The 19361-nt window shown below is 36.6% G+C and overlaps 1 protein-coding gene and 1 pseudogene across 1 annotated transcript; one reads left to right on the forward strand and one right to left on the reverse strand.

The window, feature by feature from the left end:
- The first annotated feature begins 2573 nt into the window (after positions 1-2573).
- LOC114282395 (protein NRT1/ PTR FAMILY 3.1-like) lies at positions 2574-19004 on the forward strand (annotated as a pseudogene).
- LOC114303711 (ent-kaurenoic acid oxidase-like) lies at positions 5141-6522 on the reverse strand. Its single transcript, XM_082897911.1, has 5 exons — positions 6280-6522; positions 5999-6078; positions 5825-5931; positions 5523-5641; positions 5141-5402 (listed from the first exon to the last, which is right to left on the reverse strand). Exons 3-5 carry the CDS (start codon positions 5858-5860, stop codon positions 5312-5314), a joined length of 246 nt encoding a protein of 81 aa, XP_082754037.1. The 5' UTR covers positions 5861-5931; positions 5999-6078; positions 6280-6522; the 3' UTR covers positions 5141-5311.
- Positions 19005-19361: the final 357 nt, after the last annotated feature.

A 19361-nucleotide genomic window follows, 5' to 3' on the forward strand; every position in this document is an offset into this window, starting at 1 on the left:
TTTTGGTCCTGGATGTCATTTCACCCTTTCACATCCAGAGAAAACACTTTCCTACTACAAAGATATTCTGCTCCATCATCAATCAATTTTGATTAAGCCAATCCAAGATCGCACCTATGCTTACAAAATTCTGTACCATTCCATTTACATTCACAACATTGTTTCCTTAGCTGAATGGGGTCCTCCCTACCGGCTTCGTGATTTACCTGGCCATTATATCCAGTATAATTACCATGATTACATTGATGCCTGGTTCAAGATTTTCTTGTACCAGAATGAAACTTTTAGTCACTCTTGGTTCATTTCATTTGACCAGAAATTCAAGTCTGAATTACCTTCCTGGTTTCTGAGATGGTGGACTCACTATGGTGCCATTTCAGCAATCCTCCCTGATAATCTGCTTGAATTAATCAACTATTTTGCTACCGTTTACCCATTTACTACTCATCAGAAATCATTCCCATTATTGTTAATTTTTATAGCCAAGTATAAAATCCCTTGGATATTCAAATGGCATTATGGGATTGATGGTAACATAATCATCCGACATCACTCAGTTAAATGGTGGGCTAAATTCAATTTGCCCCGCATATTTGAAATTGTTCAAGAAGAATTTCCATCTGATCAATATGCTCCAACCCCTGCAATGGTTAAAGCCCAGCAGATCCCAACTGCTGCCATCAGTCAAGGAAGTCAGCCCAGCCTTCCTCCAGTCAATCTTGGAAGCCCCTCATCTAGTGGTTCCAAGCCCAAAATCAAAACAGCCCAGTCAGCACAATCAAAATCCAAGGCTAAGTCCAAAGCTCCTGCAGCTCCGACTCAGCCCAAAGACCATTCACGGCCCAAATCAAAATCCAAAGCAAAGGCTAAGCCCATTTCTCCTCCTGTTCAGCCCAAAGCTCAATCAAAGGTCAAGCCCAAATTATCCAGAGAAGAACTGCTCTAGTTAGCCCGACAAATCACAGATCAAGCTGAAGCCCAATCCACTTCCAGTTCAGACCATTCAGAAGAAGGATCAGTCAGTGCACACTCTTCTGAAGAATCAACTAATCAGTATTCAGGTCCTGAGTTTCAAGATGCTCAAGACCCGTTTGCCTAATCAACATAGGATTCCATATAAATACAAATTAGCTTCAGTCACTACTCTTTTGAGAAAAGCTGCCAATTTGTATTTATATTGATTCCTTTATTCTCATGTTCCACCGAAAGTAATAGTAAAAGTTACTGTTCACTTTTACTGTTCACCGTCACTATTCACCCAATCAACTTTTGCTAAAGGCTGTTCAGCTGTGCAATCACCCCACCGAAAGCATCCGACAGCATCTCCTTTACTTCATGATCTGCCAGCTGCTTTCAGAAGTCACATGCTCACTGTTCTACTTTTTATTTCTATATATTGTAATCAATTGTAAGCATTCAGGCATTCGTCAATTTTTCTTCCCTTCATTGTTGTAAGAAAACCAGAGTGTGCTGAGTGCTCTTAAAAATTCTCCCTTTGCACCTAGTTAAGATCCTTGCAGTTGCTACAATTGTAATTGTAAGTTATTTTGAATGTTATGTTTTAATTTAATATTTGTCTTAATTAAATTCATATTTTAATATGTGCATTCCAATTCTATATCCAGTGCTGTTTTGATTTCGTAATTCATCATCTTCATTCTTTCCAAAAAGGCGGAAGAAGACATAAAGAATGAACTCATCTGAAAATGAACAGACGTGTCCGGAAAATACCCAACACCAGTACCAGCATCATAAAGGAGAATATCCAGTAGACATGTCAAAAAAATCAACTCATCTGAAAATGAACAGACGTAGGGTATTTTGGTCCAAGAAATTGATAAAATGCGCGGGTATTTTGGTTAGGGACGTGAGGCAATATTACATTTTTTAATGTCCTTTATGCAGAAAATTGTTATTATTAGGGAACTTAAAAAAAAAAACCCCTTAATCCAAACCATGGCGAAGCATGGCTAGCTTAACGGTCTACTTGTAGAATTATGAATAAAAAATAGGAGAAATTACCATTCAGGGTAAGTTTTGAAAAATTATCACACAATGGTAGAAAAATTTATAATTTATAATTTTAATTATTAATATATATATGTGTTTTGTTTGTAAATATTTTTTCTAACCACCACTTACATGCAATTCTCCCTAAAAAAAATATATCCTAATTTAGATGGAAAAGTCTGGGATCCTAAACTTACATGCTCATAATTTTTTAGGTAGGTGGTTGTGTGGTGGTGGACATTAATTTCAGAAAAATTATACTGATGGTATTTATATTTTATTTCTTATGTCATATCAATACATTTTTAATTGATTTAATTTGATCCTTAATTTTAAATTTTGTTTCAATTTGATCCAATTAATAATATCGCTAGTGTTTTTTTAGTTGAGATTAACTAACTGAGTTGAGTAAGTTTATAATTTTTCTTTAAAAAATATGACACGTGACATTTATATATGTATTTTTTATAAAAAATATTAAGAGTTTAATCAATTGGATCAAAGTTAGATAAAATTATAAATTTATGGTCAAAATCAAGCCAACTAAAAATATAGGGACTAAAATGACACAAGGGATAAAGTACAGGGATTATCGTCGTAATTTGCCTTTAAATTTGTCAAGTGTGAATCTATGTGTAGAATAAATCTGAATTACAAAATGATAATTGTAGATAATTTTTGCATAATTAAATTTGAATTTGTAATATTACTGAATTTAGATGTTATATTTTAGTCAGGTCTCTACTAACCTTGCCTGCATTTTTGGTCTTTGTCAATATGGTAGAGAGCATCTTTAATCTTGAAAACAAAAATACTAAAAACTTAGTTGAACGATAAAGATTTGAGAAAAAGATCTCAAAACTCGAGTTCGTTATATTATTTCAAAGGGCCCTTCAAAGTTTGTTTTATTGTTAATTTTAGAATTCTAAAATTAATCAAAATGTGTGTAAATTGATTATAAAAGAAAAACAACATATACACACTTGACGCACTATAACCAACAAGTTCATTACTAATTAATTGTAAAAACATGCTCCAAATTAATACCATATGAAATATTTGATTATAGGTAGCTCATTGATTAATTAATTAATTACTTAATGTGATGATGATGGTGAATTTGTTTTGTTGACAGTAAATGAAATGTGTGATAGAATAGCTACGGTAGGAGTAGCAGTGAACTTGATAACGTGCTTGATCCAAAAGTTGAACCTCCCCATCGTAAAGGCTTCCAACATCCTCACAAACTTTGGTGGCGCCTCCAGTTAAATGCCTCTCATTGGTGCTCTCATCGCGGACTCTTTCGCCGGCCGATTCTGGACCATCCTCGTCGGCTCCATTTTTTATCAACTGGTCTCTCTCTCTCCCTCTCTCCATATATATGAACTATTTTTTGTTACAAAAAAGATAAATTATATTACTAGTTCCTCTAATTTGAATGAAATTTCATTTTGATTCTTATAGTTTTAATTTGAACAATTTAATAATGATGAGGCAAAATTAATATATTTAAAATTGTAAAGACTAAATTGACACAAAATATACATAAAGACCACAAATATGATTTTCCCTTATTATTATAATTACTATTACGCATGATATATAGTTGCCTAATGTTATTTCTTAGAAATTTTTCTTACTAAACAGAAAAATATTAGAGTGGAATCCACATTAATAGGGTTAGTTGGTGAAAAATCTTTTCCCATGGTATGTTATTTGGTTGTCTAATTATCTACTCAAATGTCATATATTTATGGGAAAATGCATGAGACCCCAGTGGGGGTGCTGGGGTGCCTTCTGATTGGTCCAAAAAAATTATTTTTTTTTTTGGTTTCATCCATTGGCAGCCCCCCCCACATGGAGGTGGGGGTGCTGGGCTGGGAGTCTTCAGCAGGACTCATATTTATGTATTTGATAATGTCACTTATCTATTCAACTCACTATTTCGTGACTTCTAACTAATTTTTCAATAATTTTTCAATATGTGTCTTTATTATTAAAAAAATAAATAAATTTTGAACCACCAATAAAAATAAACTTTTCACCAATTAATCATATTGATAAAAACAAGTGGGGTCCATGTCTTCATGTGTAAGTAGTTTATCGAAGTAGTTGGTTATAATAATGATAAAACCACTACAAGAAATGCTACTTTTGGCGACCAAAATATTGGTCGCCAAAAGCCCCATTTTTGGTCGCCGAAACAATTAGCGACTAAAATATTTTGTCGCCAAACTAGTCGCCTATACCCTGTCGGCGATAGTATTGGCGACTAAACTATTTTTGGTCGCTGAAAGTGAATGTTTTGGCTACTAAACTCTGGTTAGTCGGCAAAGGTTATCTTTTGGCGACTAAAATATTAGTCGCCAAAAGTGAACATTCGGCTACCAAACTCTGAGTAGTCGGGAAAGGGTATACTTTGGCGACTAAATATTTAGTCGCCAAAAGTGTTCAAATAAAATAAATTAAATTTTCAGCGACTAAAACTTTTTGTCGGGAATAAATTTTAGTCACAACATTACTACATTTAGGGACTAAAGAATTTAGTCGCCAAAAATATTATTTTTCATTTTATTAAACTTTTGGCTACTAACCATTTGGTAGCCGAAAGTCTTCATTTATTTTTATCTACTAAATTTTTAGTCACCAAAAATCTTTAGATTTTTTATGGCTACCAAATATTTAGTCACTAAAAATATTGATTTCCTTTTTAGCTACCAATTGGTTAGTCACTAATAAATTCACTTTTTTTTTTTCACTACTAAACATTTAAGTTCCAAAAACTTTATTTAGTGTTTTTTTTATTATAATTAATTTATTCACAACCTGTATTTATTTCATGCAACCTGCACCCTGTATTTAAACAAAATAATACATATATCTATTTCTATTTCGTTTCAACAATACAAAAATTTGATCTTTTAACATCAAATTCTATACAAATCAAATACAATCCAACCCAAAATAATAATTCCATACAAACACAAAATTATACAAAAAAGATGTCCTCTGTACAAAAAATTCTACATCAAATGTCATTTACAGAATATTTTAAAGGTGTAAAAAATGCAGATTATAAGCAGCAGGGCCTAGGCATCATATAGTTCTCAGCAACAAGGTCTTGAGAATATTTTAAAGGTGTAAAAACACTAGCCATACAAACGTGGCTCATGAGGCCTTTATTGCACCAGTGTTTTCCATACAAATTAGCACACCACTGTTGAACTGTCATACAGGATACAAAACAGATTGGCTCATAAGGCCTACAAATACATGGAACCAAAACAATGATGAAGTAGTTCTAAATTTTGCTAAAGGCAATCTTAACCCGATCAATTGGTTTAGGGTGAGGAAGATAATCAATCTTGGCATCTGGATTTATTAGTTCCCACCTGAAAATTCACCAAAAACCAAAAAGAAAAATGGAAAAACAGAACATAGTTTAGAATTATGCAAATTCCATTGAAGCCCAAATACTTACAAGCCTTCAAGCCATTAAAATTTTCACTTACTTGTAGCCGACAACCAAATGGTGCAGAAAGATTGCAAGTTCAGTCCGAGAGAGCATATTTCCAGCACAACTCCTTGAACCCCCACCAAAAACTTGGAATGTACCAGGTTTTGCCGGTTTCTAGCAAAATAAATATGTTCACATTCAATAGGAATAGCGATCTGAGTAAAATATTTGAAACACTTTTCTTGCCTCTAGGAATTGAGTAATCTACTTTTGGAAGACTATGTACTAACAAAGCAAAGACGTAAAACTTCTGAGATGATAGACAAAAACAAAAGCAATGCCTTATTGCGAGCTTACATTCCATCTATCTGGATTGAAGCACAATGGATCCATGAAGTATTCTGAATTACTGTGATTGTATCGAAACCACAATAACAATTTCCAGCCTTTTGGGATTATGAAACCTGCAAGTCTTCATTATGATCACTAATTCTCAACAATTTCATGTGTTTACAAAATTTAGCGGCATACCTTGAAATTCAACTTCTTCCGTCACCTGAGCGAAAAAGGAAGGGTGAAATGTTTGTGAGTCTCAAAGTTTCTTCCACCACCTATATGAAAGGTGACAAATGCATAAATGATTCAACTTGGGCAACTACACAAAATTATTTGAAGCTGGTTTTTCTTCTATTATTTTCTTCATCTATTATCAAGAAACGAAAGAAAAAACACAGCACACAGGATACAATAAAACCCATCATTGTTCTTTACTGAGACAGTGACAAGTTCAATCAAACTTGGCAAAAAAAGACCTTGTTTGTGTATTTCATTTTAGAAACATCACTGCCTGTGATAAATTCCCCGTTCTTCTTCCCGCTTACAGCCATATTTTCCTCCTGCCAATCACATTGATAGTACAGATTCCAACTAGGAATTTTCCCCAAATCCCAACAAACTAACTCTGAGAGATGTCTCAAGGGATATACAACAAAACAGCAAATATACCATTCAAAGGCAACCGGGGTTTCTTCTTTTTCTTCTTCTTTCCTGACAAAGTAAAAAATTAATTCTTATAAGAAAAACGATGACATACTCACTGCTGGAAAACTGATTTTTAGCGGCGTTTTAACATCATAAAAAAAAAATAATGATTTATCACATTTTCACCTTACTTTTGCTAAAATAAAACTGATTTGCAGATTTATCAGTTTATCACATTTTCACCTTACATTTTCAGATTTTCAGATTTATCAGTTTATCACATTTGCTAAAATAAAACTGATTTGCAGATTTATCAATAAAATAATGATTTATCAGTTTATCAGTTTATCAAAAAAAATAAAACTGATTTGCAAATTTATCACATTTTCACCTTACTTTTGCTAAAAAAATAATGAGCATCATGCCCCTCAATGATGAATTTAAACAATAAATTCAATATACTTAAAGGTGATACCAAAAAGCTTCAATGTGCAAACAAAAGAAAACATAACATCATAAAAAAAATTCCCTCCATAGAACCCAACTGAACCTTTTAAATAACATAAAGCATACCAACTGATCCTCTTCCTAGAGTTCGTGCTGCTATATATGCAAAAGCCCATATCTGGAAACAAGCCAATCCCATTTTCTGGCATAGCAAGCAGACCTCTGAAAGAAACTCAAACAAGTAAAAATTAATAACTTAAATAGTGTTTTTTATCTAAATATATATATATATATATATATATATGTGCTAGAAAAGGCAACCAGACCTCAGTGATAAGCTGGTAGCGACCACGACTAGATAGGCCAATTCCAAATCCCATTGTTATGTTGTCCATGAAGCTTATATATGGCTTTTGTACTCATAAATTTTACATATTAAAGAATATTCTGCAGTAAATACGTGCAGCAGATGTAGTCAGAGTGGCCAAATAATGCAGCAGATGTTATGCCTGTGAATATTGTGGCAACAGTTGATGAATACTTCTTCAAGATTGTATCTGGTCACATCAAACAAAATGTCAGATTGCAACTAAGAAAATTCCCCATGCAATAACTTGTGTAATGGTGCATATTGAACTCCTAAAGTTAGCCTCAACCTTATAGAAACAAGTCTCTTTTCTTTTCTTTTATTCTTTTTTCCTTTCTTTTTGAACCATTATAGAAACAAGTCTATAAAACAAAACAAACCAAACCAAGCCTTAAGTCCCATCAAGTCTAGAAACAAGTCTATGAGATGAAAAAACCATAATGTACAAATGACTAATTTCAGACCAAACAATATGCATAGCTATAATTGGGATATTTTGTCTTTTATTTGTGAATTTTGATTTATTCTTAATTTATTAGTGTTATTGAAATATGATGATGTAAAAAGTATAAATAGTTTAATTGTACTTTTTAAAAATAATAAATTTATTATTAAAAATTAAATTCATCAGACTGACTTGTAACTATGCCTTTAAATTTTTGCAATGTAAAACTATCGACAAACAGCCAATAACAAGTTGCCCATTTTAGCATACCTTTCGCGTGAGGGCCCAATTATTAAAAGATGTGTTCAACCATCAAATGAAAGCCGACTACTTCTTCCATCTAAAAATAATAATCTATTTTCAGAATTTAATTTCTTTTTATAATACAATTATTACATTTTAAAAATATTAATTTTTCAAAATTACCTTTTGATAGTATATTTTTTTAGACATATCAATTGTCATAATTGTACTTTTTGTATTATTAATGGATTTAAAAAAAGGACAAAATAAGAAATTCATATTATTTTAATAATTAATTTTTTAAAAAAATTAATATTTTGAGATAATAAAAAAAATAAGATATTAATATTTTTGGATGGTAGGTGTACAACCTCTTAATAAAAATAATTAATTTTTTAATTTTCATTCGGCTACCAAACAATTTAGTAGCCGAAAGTAGGTATTTGGCGACTAAAAGAAATTTTGTCGCCGAAAGTTGACATTTGGCGACCAAAAGTTTGGTCGGGAAAGATTAAAAATTAATTTTTTTATTTTCATTCGGCTACCAAAAAATTTAGTAGCCGAAAGTAGGTATTTGGCGACTAAAAGAAATTTTGTCGCCTAAAGTTGACATTTGGCGACCAAAAGTTTGGTCGGGAAAGATTAAAAATTAATTTTTTTATTTTCATTCGGCTACCAAACAATTTAGTAGCTAAAGGTACCTCTACGGCTACTAAATTTTTATTTAGTCGCCAATTGTCATATGTTTTGCTACTAAAAATTGTTTTAGTCGCCAATTGTAATATCTTTAGCTACTAAATTTTTTTTAGTAGCCAATAATCAACATTCCCTTACTAAAAAAAAATTAGTAGCTAAAATGTTGACTTTTGCCGACTAATATTATTTTTGGTAGCCAATTCCGTGACTTTTGGCGACTAAATTAGTTTTGGTAGCTAAAAGTGGTCGGCAAAAATGCTTTTTCTTGTAGTGAACAATTTGGCACAGGGATTGGTGAGCATCACCATATCAGCAATACTGCCACAGCTTCGCCCTCCTCCATGCCTAGGGCTGAGCAAGGAATCCGTGAAATCCGTAATCCGATCCAGTCCAGTCCAATCCGATAGGTTTGGATTGGTTTTTTGAATCCGTGGTTCGGTTCCGGATTGAATAATTAAAAATCCGGAGTTCACGGATTGGTTCCGGATTGAATCCCACGGTTCCGGATTGGAACCGATCCGGACCGTATACAAATAGTCTATATTTTTATTATACATCCTCCCCCATAGTATCTTTTCTTATTCTATGTAAAATCTAAACTCAAACCTAAAATCGTATAATATCTTCTTTTATTACTTTTGTTTGTTAGTTTTAAGTTTTAATTTGCAATGGTCTAAATACTTATGGTGAAACCAGTTTTCTTATGGTTGTTTAAATTCTAGAACAGTATGTCGTTATTATAGAAAAACATGTTGCTATTATGGAACTAATATAGCGCTATGTTTATATTTTTATGAAATTCAAGTGTTATATATATATTTTTGTTATTTAATTATGTGAATCCGCGATCCTAAACCGATCCAATCCGTATTTAAATGGATTGGTTCGGATTGGTTCCATGATTTAAACGGATTGGATTGGTTCCAATTTTTTAGGAACCGTAAATAACGGATTGGTTCTGGTTTTATCCCAATCCGGTCCAATCCGGACCATGCTCACCCCTATCCATGCCCTACTCAAGAGAGCTGCCAGGAAGCCTCATCCTTACGGCTATGGGTTCTTTATCTCTCCCTCTTCTTCTTAATGATCGGTGCAGGCGGCATGGGCCAAACGTCATCACCTTCGCAGCCGATCAATTCGACATGACCAAATCCAAGGTCGAGGCTCGGAGCTGGAACTTCGTCAATTGGTAATTTTTCAGCATGAGTCTGTCCTCACTCATGTCTCTAACAGTTGTGGTTTATGTCCAAGAGAATGTAGGGTGGGGTCTGGGTTTGGGAATCCCAACCATTATCATGGCTTTCTCTACGGTAGTCTATGTTTTGGGCTCTCCTCTTTATAAGAAAATAAAACCAGGGGGCAGTCCATTTGTCAGATTGGCTCAAGCAATTGTTGCTGCTTGGAAAAAGAGGAAAGAAGTTGCACCAGAAGATCTAGGAAAGTTGTATGAAAATAGAGAGCTTGATGCTGTTATTTCTTCCACTGGAAGGCTTCTACACACTGATCAGTTCAAGTAAGATTATTTCCCACTTTTTTTTTTCAAAAGACCTATTAATTTTGTAACTTTCGAAATGGTAATATCAATAAAATAAGAGATGATATGATATATTATAAGTAATGAAGTTAAAATGAATGTTAAGCGTAATATTTTATTCTTTTAATCTTATTGTATTTAAAAAAGTAAATTATATATATGTTGCATTTTTATTAAATATAAGCTACAATATATTTGACTAATAAAATGGCCTTGGATAGAGTTGAGTGGAGAAAAAAGATTTATGCAGCCGATACTATTAGATGGGACTTAAAACTTGATTTGGTTTGATTTGATTTGATTTATAAGCTACACTATGCTGCATGAACATGAACTAATGGCTTCTTTTGGTTTGAGATTTTTTAATCACTTTTTGACTAATTAAGCCAATAAAAAATGGTTTGCTTGTTAAGCTAGAATCAATATATATATATATAAACGCTTTGCCAAAATGTAAACGGTGGAATGAATTGACCTTGAGATTATGCACATCAATCTTAATACTTTTTTTTTTGATCGGCAAAATAAGGATTTATTGATGAAAAAGCAATATACAATCCTCAATACATCAACAAATCAGGGGAGTGCACTATGCACTTGACCCATAATTGGCAAGATACAAGATACAATCCACAATCTACAATACAGCAGCAACCACCAAAGCTTGGCCCCTAAACAGCAGCCAAGCCAGGATTGGAAAATGCAGACTGAAAATGCACCTAGCATCTGGCATAGGATTGGAAGTGTTCCACACCAGAAATACAGAAGCACCAACTAGCAACCACCATACAAGCTTGAGCAGCAGCTGAAGCATGTAGATAGGCAGAGGGCTGGATCAACAATGCTAGGCCAGAGCATGTTCTGCTGCTCTCTAGCAGCTGTAGACACCCACTGACAGACTAGCAGATGCAAAACAGAAGCAGATTGCCAGAAGCAAACCGAAGAATCAATCACCAAACAGACCAACCAGATCATGCAGACAGCAGATGCATACAGCAGACGGACACTGCCAGCTGCAGACTTCCTCAAACACATGCCTTTACCTGATCAATGTTGTTGATAAAATCATTAACCGAGTACATATTCCCTAACCTGGAGGCCTTACTCCATAAGGCAAATCGAACCTTAATGAGCTCACTAAGATCTACTCCACAAGGCTGCGCCCCATTAAATACACAATCATTTCTAAACTTCCAAATGGACCATAGAGCAATCAGAGGTAGAACCCTCCATAATCTCCTAGCCTTGTTCTTAAAATGGCCACCTAACCACCAATAAAACAAGCAGTCAACAGACCTAGGCACCACCCACAGGCACCCCCACCATTGTAACAGATCTGACCAAACTTTCCAGGAAAATGGACAATGCAGCAACACATGGGCAGCAGATTCATTCTCATTTTCACAAAAGGCACAAAGAATTGAAGCACTACTGTTAAGAATACCAATATGCTGGAGAAAAACTCTAGTTTTCACTCTATTCCTCCAAGCTAACCAGCCAAAAAACTGGACTTTAGGAGGTAAATCGGTGTTCCACACAAACTTACCTAAAGACAGATGAGGGCCAAAGGGAGTGTCACTGAACCTGTACAAAACAAATACCTCGAGGCAGCCAGCTGTTCCATTCCATGTAGCACAATCCTCCACATTACTGCGTAAAGGAGGGGCATCCTTTAAAACAACAACCAATCTATTTACTTCATCCTTTTCCCAATCATAGAGGTTTCTCCTAAAGATAAAATTCCACTCCTCCACAGAAGATCTCCTATCATAGAAGCTGAAGAGTGATCCCCCTTTATCAATGGACAAACTAAAGAGTCTAGGGAACTCAGCTTTTAAACATCTGCTGCCAAGCCAACAATCATGCCAAAACTTGATCCTAGTCCCATTCCCAATCCTTAACCGAAACTTCTCTACATAGAACTCCACTAACTGTTGATGATGCTTAGCCACTGTGATAATATCAGTCCACAATCTAGAGTGACTATGAGACACACTCGCCAATGGGATCCAGCTACCCTCCTCAATCCTGTATTTGCTACACAACAACCTTCTCCAAAGGACATTTACTTCCTTCCCAAATTTCCACCACCATTTAAGGAGAAGGCTAGAATTGACATCCTTGATTCTTCTAATTCCCAGTCCACCTTGCTCCCTACTTTTTGTCACTTCAGCCCATTTTACTAGGTGGACTTTCCTTTTCCGATCGTTACCTCCCCACAGGAAAGCAGCTTGGAGTTTTTCAATTTCTCTAACAACTCCATTGGGCATTCTGAACAGAGAAAGATAGTAAATAGGTAGACTAGACAGGACAGACTTGATCAACGTTAGCCTGCCTGCAAAAGATAGAGTTCTTCTCTTCCAACCCGCCAACCTAGCTTTAACCTTATCCAACACTGGCTTCCAGGTTGATTTCCTACCTGGATTAGCACCTAATGGAAGGCCCAAGAATTTCATTGGTAATCCTTGGACCTTGCAATTTAGAATATCAGCACAGGATAACAAGGCCTCAACATCCACACCTACCCCACACACTACGCTCTTGTGGAAGTTAATCCTCATTCCAGAAAGTATTTCAAAACATCTTAGGACCCTCTTTATATGAACTATTTGTTCCAAGTCAGCCTCACAAAACAACATCGAATCATCTGCAAATTGGAGGTGAGAAATCATCACTTCCTTCGCCCCAACTTTTACCCCCTTAATGATCCCTAGTTCATGAGCTCGGTGCATCAATATATTCAGCCCTTCTGCCACTATAATAAATAAAAAAGGAGATAGAGAGTCACCTTGTCTAAGACCCTTTTGTGGAGAAAACTCCTCTGTTGGTGAACCATTCACAAGAACAGACAACCTTGCTGTGGAAACACACGCCCTCATCCAAGAAGTCCATTTTGACCCAAACCCAAAATTGGCCAACATAGAAAATAGAAATTCCCAGTTAATTGAGTCGTACGCTTTTTCAAAATCAAGTTTAATAAGAATCCCTTTCTTTCTAGCTTTTTTCCATCCATCCACAATTTCATTTGCAATAAAAACTCCATCAAGTATACTTCTCCCACCTAAAAAAGCAGACTGAGAATCCCCAATAACTTCAGGGAGCACTCTCTTAAGCCTATGAGCTAGGACTTTTGAGAGAATCTTGTACATACTCCCCACCAAACTAATGGGTCTAAAATCAGCTAATCCATTAGGAGTATCATTCTTGGGAATAAGAGTGATGAAAGAACTGTTAATTCCAAATGAGAGCTTGGAAGTGGTATGAAAATCCCTCATGAAATGCAACACCTCAGATTTCAATACCTTCCAAAATTTCTGAAAAAATAGGAGATTAAAACCATCTGGGCCTGGCGCCTTATTTCCATCACAGTCCATGATAGCTGCCCTTACTTCACATGCAGAGAAATCAGCTTCCAGGTCAGAAAAAGCATCACTAGCTGTAACTGACTTAAAGATGCCCCCCAGAGTTGGTCTAATTGCCCAGCTTTCGGTGAACTGCCTCCTAAAGTGCTGTAAGACTGCAAGTCGTACGGTCTCTGGCTCCTTCATATCAACTCCATCAATTGAGATAGAATTGATTGAATTTCTATTCCTTCTGCTACTAGCCATCACATGGAAAAACTTAGTATTCCTGTCCCCATTCAAGATCCAGTTTACTCTAGACTTCTGATGCCAAATCCTTTCCAGCATCCTGCTAAGCTTCCATACCTCCCCTCTCACCTCCATTCTTCTATTCTTTTCAGATTCAGACAAAGTTCTGTCTTCTGCAGTAATGTCAATGCCATGCAGCTCTACCTCTGCCTCCTTTAATTTTGTAGCTACATTCCCAAAAACTTTAGAGTTCCATTTTTTCAGCTCTCCCTTGAGCAGTTGTAGTTTATGGAGAAGAATGTACCCCGCACTCCCAGTAATCCTTTTTTCAGTCCAGAATTTTTCCATAACAGAGAGGAAACAAGGGTGCATAATCCATGCATTAATGAACCTGAAGGGTCTTGGCCCCCAATCCCTCTCATCTTCCATTAACAAGAGTGGGCAGTGATCAGAGCAAGTTCTAGGAAGACCCCATAGCTTGAAGTTAAATCTTTGCAACCACTCAGGATTTAACAGGACCCTGTCAATCCTACTCCATTTCTCCCCCTCCTGAGCATTACACCATGTGTACTTCCTACCAAGCAATGGTATATCATTCAACTCACATTTATCAATGAAAGCGTTAAGTTCCTTCATTCCTTTTTCCCTTCCAGAGCAGCCCCCCCTTTCCCCAATAAATCTGATCTCATTGAAGTCCCCCCCCAAGCACCATGGATTTGGAAAGTCAGACTTTAATTTTATTAAAGTATCCCAAAGCATACCTCTACCACTCACATCATTGGGGGCATAAACATTTAGTATGACACAATCAAAAGATTTCAGAAGAGTACCTGACAGGAGAACAAATCTTCTATTGGAACAACAATCCTTCAATTGAAATAAGCTTGGGTCCCAAATACAGAGTAGTCCCCCTGCTAACCCTTCTGAATCTACTGCCATAAATTCCATATTCCTCCTTCCCCACAAGGTTCTAACTTCACTTTCTGAAATAGAGGTTTTCTTAGTTTCCTGTAATAGAACAAAGTCAACCCTCCTATCACAAATGAGCTTCCTAATCCTTCCCCTCTTCACAGATTTCCCTAATCCTCTGATATTCCATGACATTAAATTCATCAGTCCACATATGATACGCCAAAATCCCCTAGATGAGACACTGAGACCCTTATGCCGTCTCCCTCCCCTTTCTTCTTCCTCTGTCAATTGATTCAAGCTCTACCAATTTCTCCAAAACTTCACTCTCTTTACCATTGTAGTGAATTCCCAGAACTTTACCCAGCTGAAGATTAGCTTGAGCTTCACTAAGGATATGCCTCCCTTTGCTTGAACCACTCTTGGTTGATGCCGAAAAAGACATGGCTGCTGCAGCAGCCCTGAACACTGCGCACTTGGGGATAGACTTGCTAGATGGGTTACCTTTTTGACCATACAGACGAGCTAACCTCTTATACCCAACCTCCTCTGTGTTCGGTTTTGCTGCACCCGGCCCTCCCACTTTCATCTTTCCTTTCCTTCTTGCCTTCTTTACAGCATTGGAGCTTCCATTGATAGTAGTTTGGCTTGATTGCACCCAGAGCCCATCTTTCCTGGTACCAGCCCAATGAGGTTTAATTGTGTGGACTATAGATGTGCCCACCCCCTCTTCAGTCAGTCCATTTGGGGAAACAGGCCCATGTATTTGGCCCAAATTAACTTCCAGGTGGATACCAGGCCTGTGCCCACTTGCCCCACTTACACTCTTAATAAACCCAGGGGTAAACAGATGCTCATCAACCCTCTGATTAACATTATCCCTCTGCAGTGCACTGTCTGCCATTACCAATAGAGATCTATCCATGCGTGCCTCAAGCCCCACTATGTTTCCCACGCCACATTCAGGCTCTACAACCACTGTATTAACTTGGACAGCTTTACAGGTCGGCTCCAGCCCACATTGGGTCTCAACCACTACGGTGTCAGACTTTGCCAGCTCATCATCTTCTTCCTCAACCTCCTTAGGCATGTCAACTGCTTCATTTCCAGCACCACACCCAGGTACTGGTTCGTGATTAACAGCTCCATTAGAGCTATGGACGTCCTCAACCTCACTAAGTATCGAACTGTCATTATTAAATATGCTAACTGGTTGCTCTTCACACACCATAACAGGATATAACCTGCCTTTGCATTCCAGATTAATAGTTTTATTGATGAAGTCCATACACTGAGTTGCAATTCTGACTCTTCCATAACTGAAGGACTTGGGTTGGCAAATGTCTCCTTCTAATCGAATAACACTTCCCCAAATGTTGCCAATCTTACAGAAAGTGTTTCTATTCCACATGCTTAGGGGTATCCCATGGCATCTGAGCCACAGGCACCTCTCTTGTTCTGCACGAGCTCCTGGTTCCCACTCTTTAACCGACTCACACCAATCTCTACACCATTCTCTGACCAGTGCTAGTTTTGCATCCTTAGCTTCTTTGGATTTAAAGGTGACCACCACGTCTCTGCCTCCTCCACGCCTGACCATTACTTCCTCAATTCCTTTCTCCATAAAAATCTTCTCAATGCCATGTATAGAGTACTCTTCTTTGAATCTCAAGATCACACTCTCGTGCAGCCAACCATGACCGGCTTCATCTACCATGATAGTTCTTTCGACTTTCCCCGCAGATCCTCTAGCATTTGTTTTTAGTATTTCAGCATATGACCTCTGTAAACCATGCTGATTGTGTACTTCTCTTCCATCTGCTTCGTTGATGCCTTTGGTCCCTGTAGTCTGGTTTCTACTCTGTGCTCCTTCCTTAAATCTATCATACTCTGCCATTTTGACTTGAATCTCCCTGTCCTCTACCCATAGACCATTGGCTTTAGAAACTGCAACCCTCGCTGCCACTGAGCAGTCGAACCTGACAAAGCCAAACCTGGTATTTGTGAACTTCCTCCTCTTCTGCGGGATAAATACATCTTTCACTATTCCAAACTTTGTAAACAATTTGAACAATGTTTTTGGGTCCATACTGTAAGGCAAACTATCCACAAACACAGTGAACAATTCAGTCCTTGGCTCCTTGCTCCCTGTACCTTTCCCTCTTCTCTGCCTCATGACTGGAATCCACCCTCCTTGCTCCATTTGTTGAGTGCTGTTTCTTTCCCATAGATAGAAGATTTCTATATTAGCACCATATCATAACATTTAGCACCATATCAGAACATTTACTAGGGGAAAAAAGGATAGAACATAACATAAAATTGAAACTAATTTCTAATAATTGGAACAAATCGATGACTGAAAAATGCTGAAATTTGGGTTCATATCAATCTTAATACTTATATACATTTTTCCATACTTCGCTAGTTTAAAGACGTGGACTTAAGTAAGAGTATATGTCTTGTAATTTATGCTAATTTTTGAAGGTGGCTTGATCGAGCTGCTATTGTAACTGAAGATGATGCAAAAGAGCAAAACTCCTCAAACCTTTGGAGACTATCGACTGTCCATCGAGTAGAGGAACTGAAATCCATAATTCGAGTTTTGCCCATCTGGAATACTACTTGCAGCATCGGAGTCAAATTCAGGAAACTTAGGGTTGGTTTGGGGTGTCCTAAAAAGGTATACTTTTTGTCTTTTTGGACTAAAAAAGACAAAAAAAAAATATGGAGATTTGGGTTAATTTTTTGACTTTTTATGGAAAAATGTGTATTAAAAAATTGTATAAAAAAAGTGTGTAAGAGATGATAAGAGAGGAGTGGGCCCCAGCCATACAACCGGCAGACTCAATTGGAGTTGGAAATTATTGGCTAATTTTTGTACAAAGCATTGGACGGTTTTGTTTGGCCCGTGGGGGTCATCACGTTAATCGGATATCGATAGCTATCTGATCAGATCTATTTATTTTTCAATCATTAATTATAACACCATCCATTTGTTGTACATAACTGATTTGATCATATAGTTATCGATATCCGATCAATGTGATTTTTTGCAGACATATAGTACTCGACGATTTCTACACATTGGACGGTTCAGATTATCAAAACGGGACCCGTGATGACCCCCATAGGACGAACAACGGTGTGTGTAAAAACCACACCCAATCATTTCTTTTTTCTCCACTGCCGCACACAGCAGCTGCACACACATCAATGAGGTGTGTGTACTTTTTTTTTTTTTTTTTTTTTTTGAAGAAAATTGATTTTTTAATTTTTTTTTTGTTGAATAGTGATATCTTTTTGGATTTTAGAGTAACTTTTTGACTTTTTGACTTATTTAGGATAAGCCAAACCAGCCCTTAATCATACTACAAGCTCGCTCCATGGATTGTCACTTCTCCCACTCCTCCTCCTTCCAAATACCTCCAGCTAGTCTGTCAACCTTTAGCATCCTCATTAACCTCATCGGCCTTGTCCTATACGACCGCCTGTTTGTGCTCATTGCACGCTTATTCACTCGAAATCATTCAGGCATCACATGCTTACAGAGAATGGGCATAGGCATCATGCTTCACATTCTTGCTAATATTGTTTCAGCCCTTGTAGAGATGAAGAGGAAAGCAGTGGCTGCAGATCACAACTTATTGGACCAACCCACTGCTGTCATCCCGATAACCGTCTTCTGGTTGCTTCCTCAATATTGCATTTCTGGAATAGCTGTTGTTTTCTTGTCTGTTGGGCACATGGAGTTTCTTTACGATGAATCGCCTGAAAGCATGAGAAGCACTTCTACGGCGCTCTACTGGATAGCGATATCGGTGGGGAGCTACATGGGTACCTTGATGGTGTCGTTGATTCATAAATATACTGGGAATGACAGGAATTGGCTACCTGACAGAAACCTCAATAGGGGAAGATTAGAAAACTATTATTGGCTTATGGGAGGTATACAAGTAATAAATCTTTTGTATTTTGTAGTATGCGCTTGGTTTTATACTTATAAGCCACTGGAAGAGGTGATTGACAGCAACAAAGAAGGGGATGTGGAATTTGGTAGTGGTGAAGGTGATACAACATCTAAAGCGTTGAGTGATGCCAATGGAAATGTGGAAGTAGCATTGACCAAATGAGACTGCTTTGGAAGTAGATTAATTTTAATTGTAATAAGTGGGGGAAGAAAAATTACTGTTGATACTCTGTTTTGCTCTACTTCTTTAAAAAAAATTGGGTACGACCACTTGTCAACTAATGTTGTAGCCCATTATCCGTCACAATGCTACTATCTCTCTCTGTCTTTATCTTTTCTTTCTATATATATATTTTTTTTATTAGCATCAAAGTGTATATTTTTTTAGTGATCATAAAACGTTACAAAAAAAAAAAAAAAAAAAAGAAAGAAAGAAAGAAAGAAAGAAAGAAAAGAAAAGAAAAAAAGTACAAAACACAAGGGTGTAATGTACTACTCCAATAGATCGAACACTGTAATTACCATAAGATACAACACATTTCACCCATTGGATTGAGAAAAACCAATATGTGAATTGGGCATGCCCTTGAAACCAATAATTACCATAAGAGAGAGCATAAAGGAGAGACAAATATATTTATGTTGTAAAATATGTACAATACAGAAAAATTGTTTACGGCGATAATTATCACAAAAGCAGTGAAAATAGCAA

The sequence above is a fragment of the Camellia sinensis genome, chromosome 12, assembly GCF_055761805.1.
Source record: "Camellia sinensis isolate YWXY chromosome 12, ASM5576180v1, whole genome shotgun sequence".
Taxonomy (NCBI): Eukaryota; Viridiplantae; Streptophyta; class Magnoliopsida; order Ericales; family Theaceae; genus Camellia; species Camellia sinensis.

Bases quoted from the DNA above. Each gene is read 5' to 3' on its own strand.
- LOC114303711 (XM_082897911.1), bottom strand. From the start codon at position 5,860: ATGGATCCATTGTGCTTCAATCCAGATAGATGGAAT. The intron at 5,642-5,824 runs GTAAGCTCGCAA...TTATTTTGCTAG, and splicing joins TCAATCCAGATAGATGGAAT to AAACCGGCAAAACCTGGTAC. The intron at 5,403-5,522 runs GTAAGTGAAAAT...GTGAATTTTCAG, and splicing joins CATTTGGTTGTCGGCTACAA to GTGGGAACTAATAAATCCAG.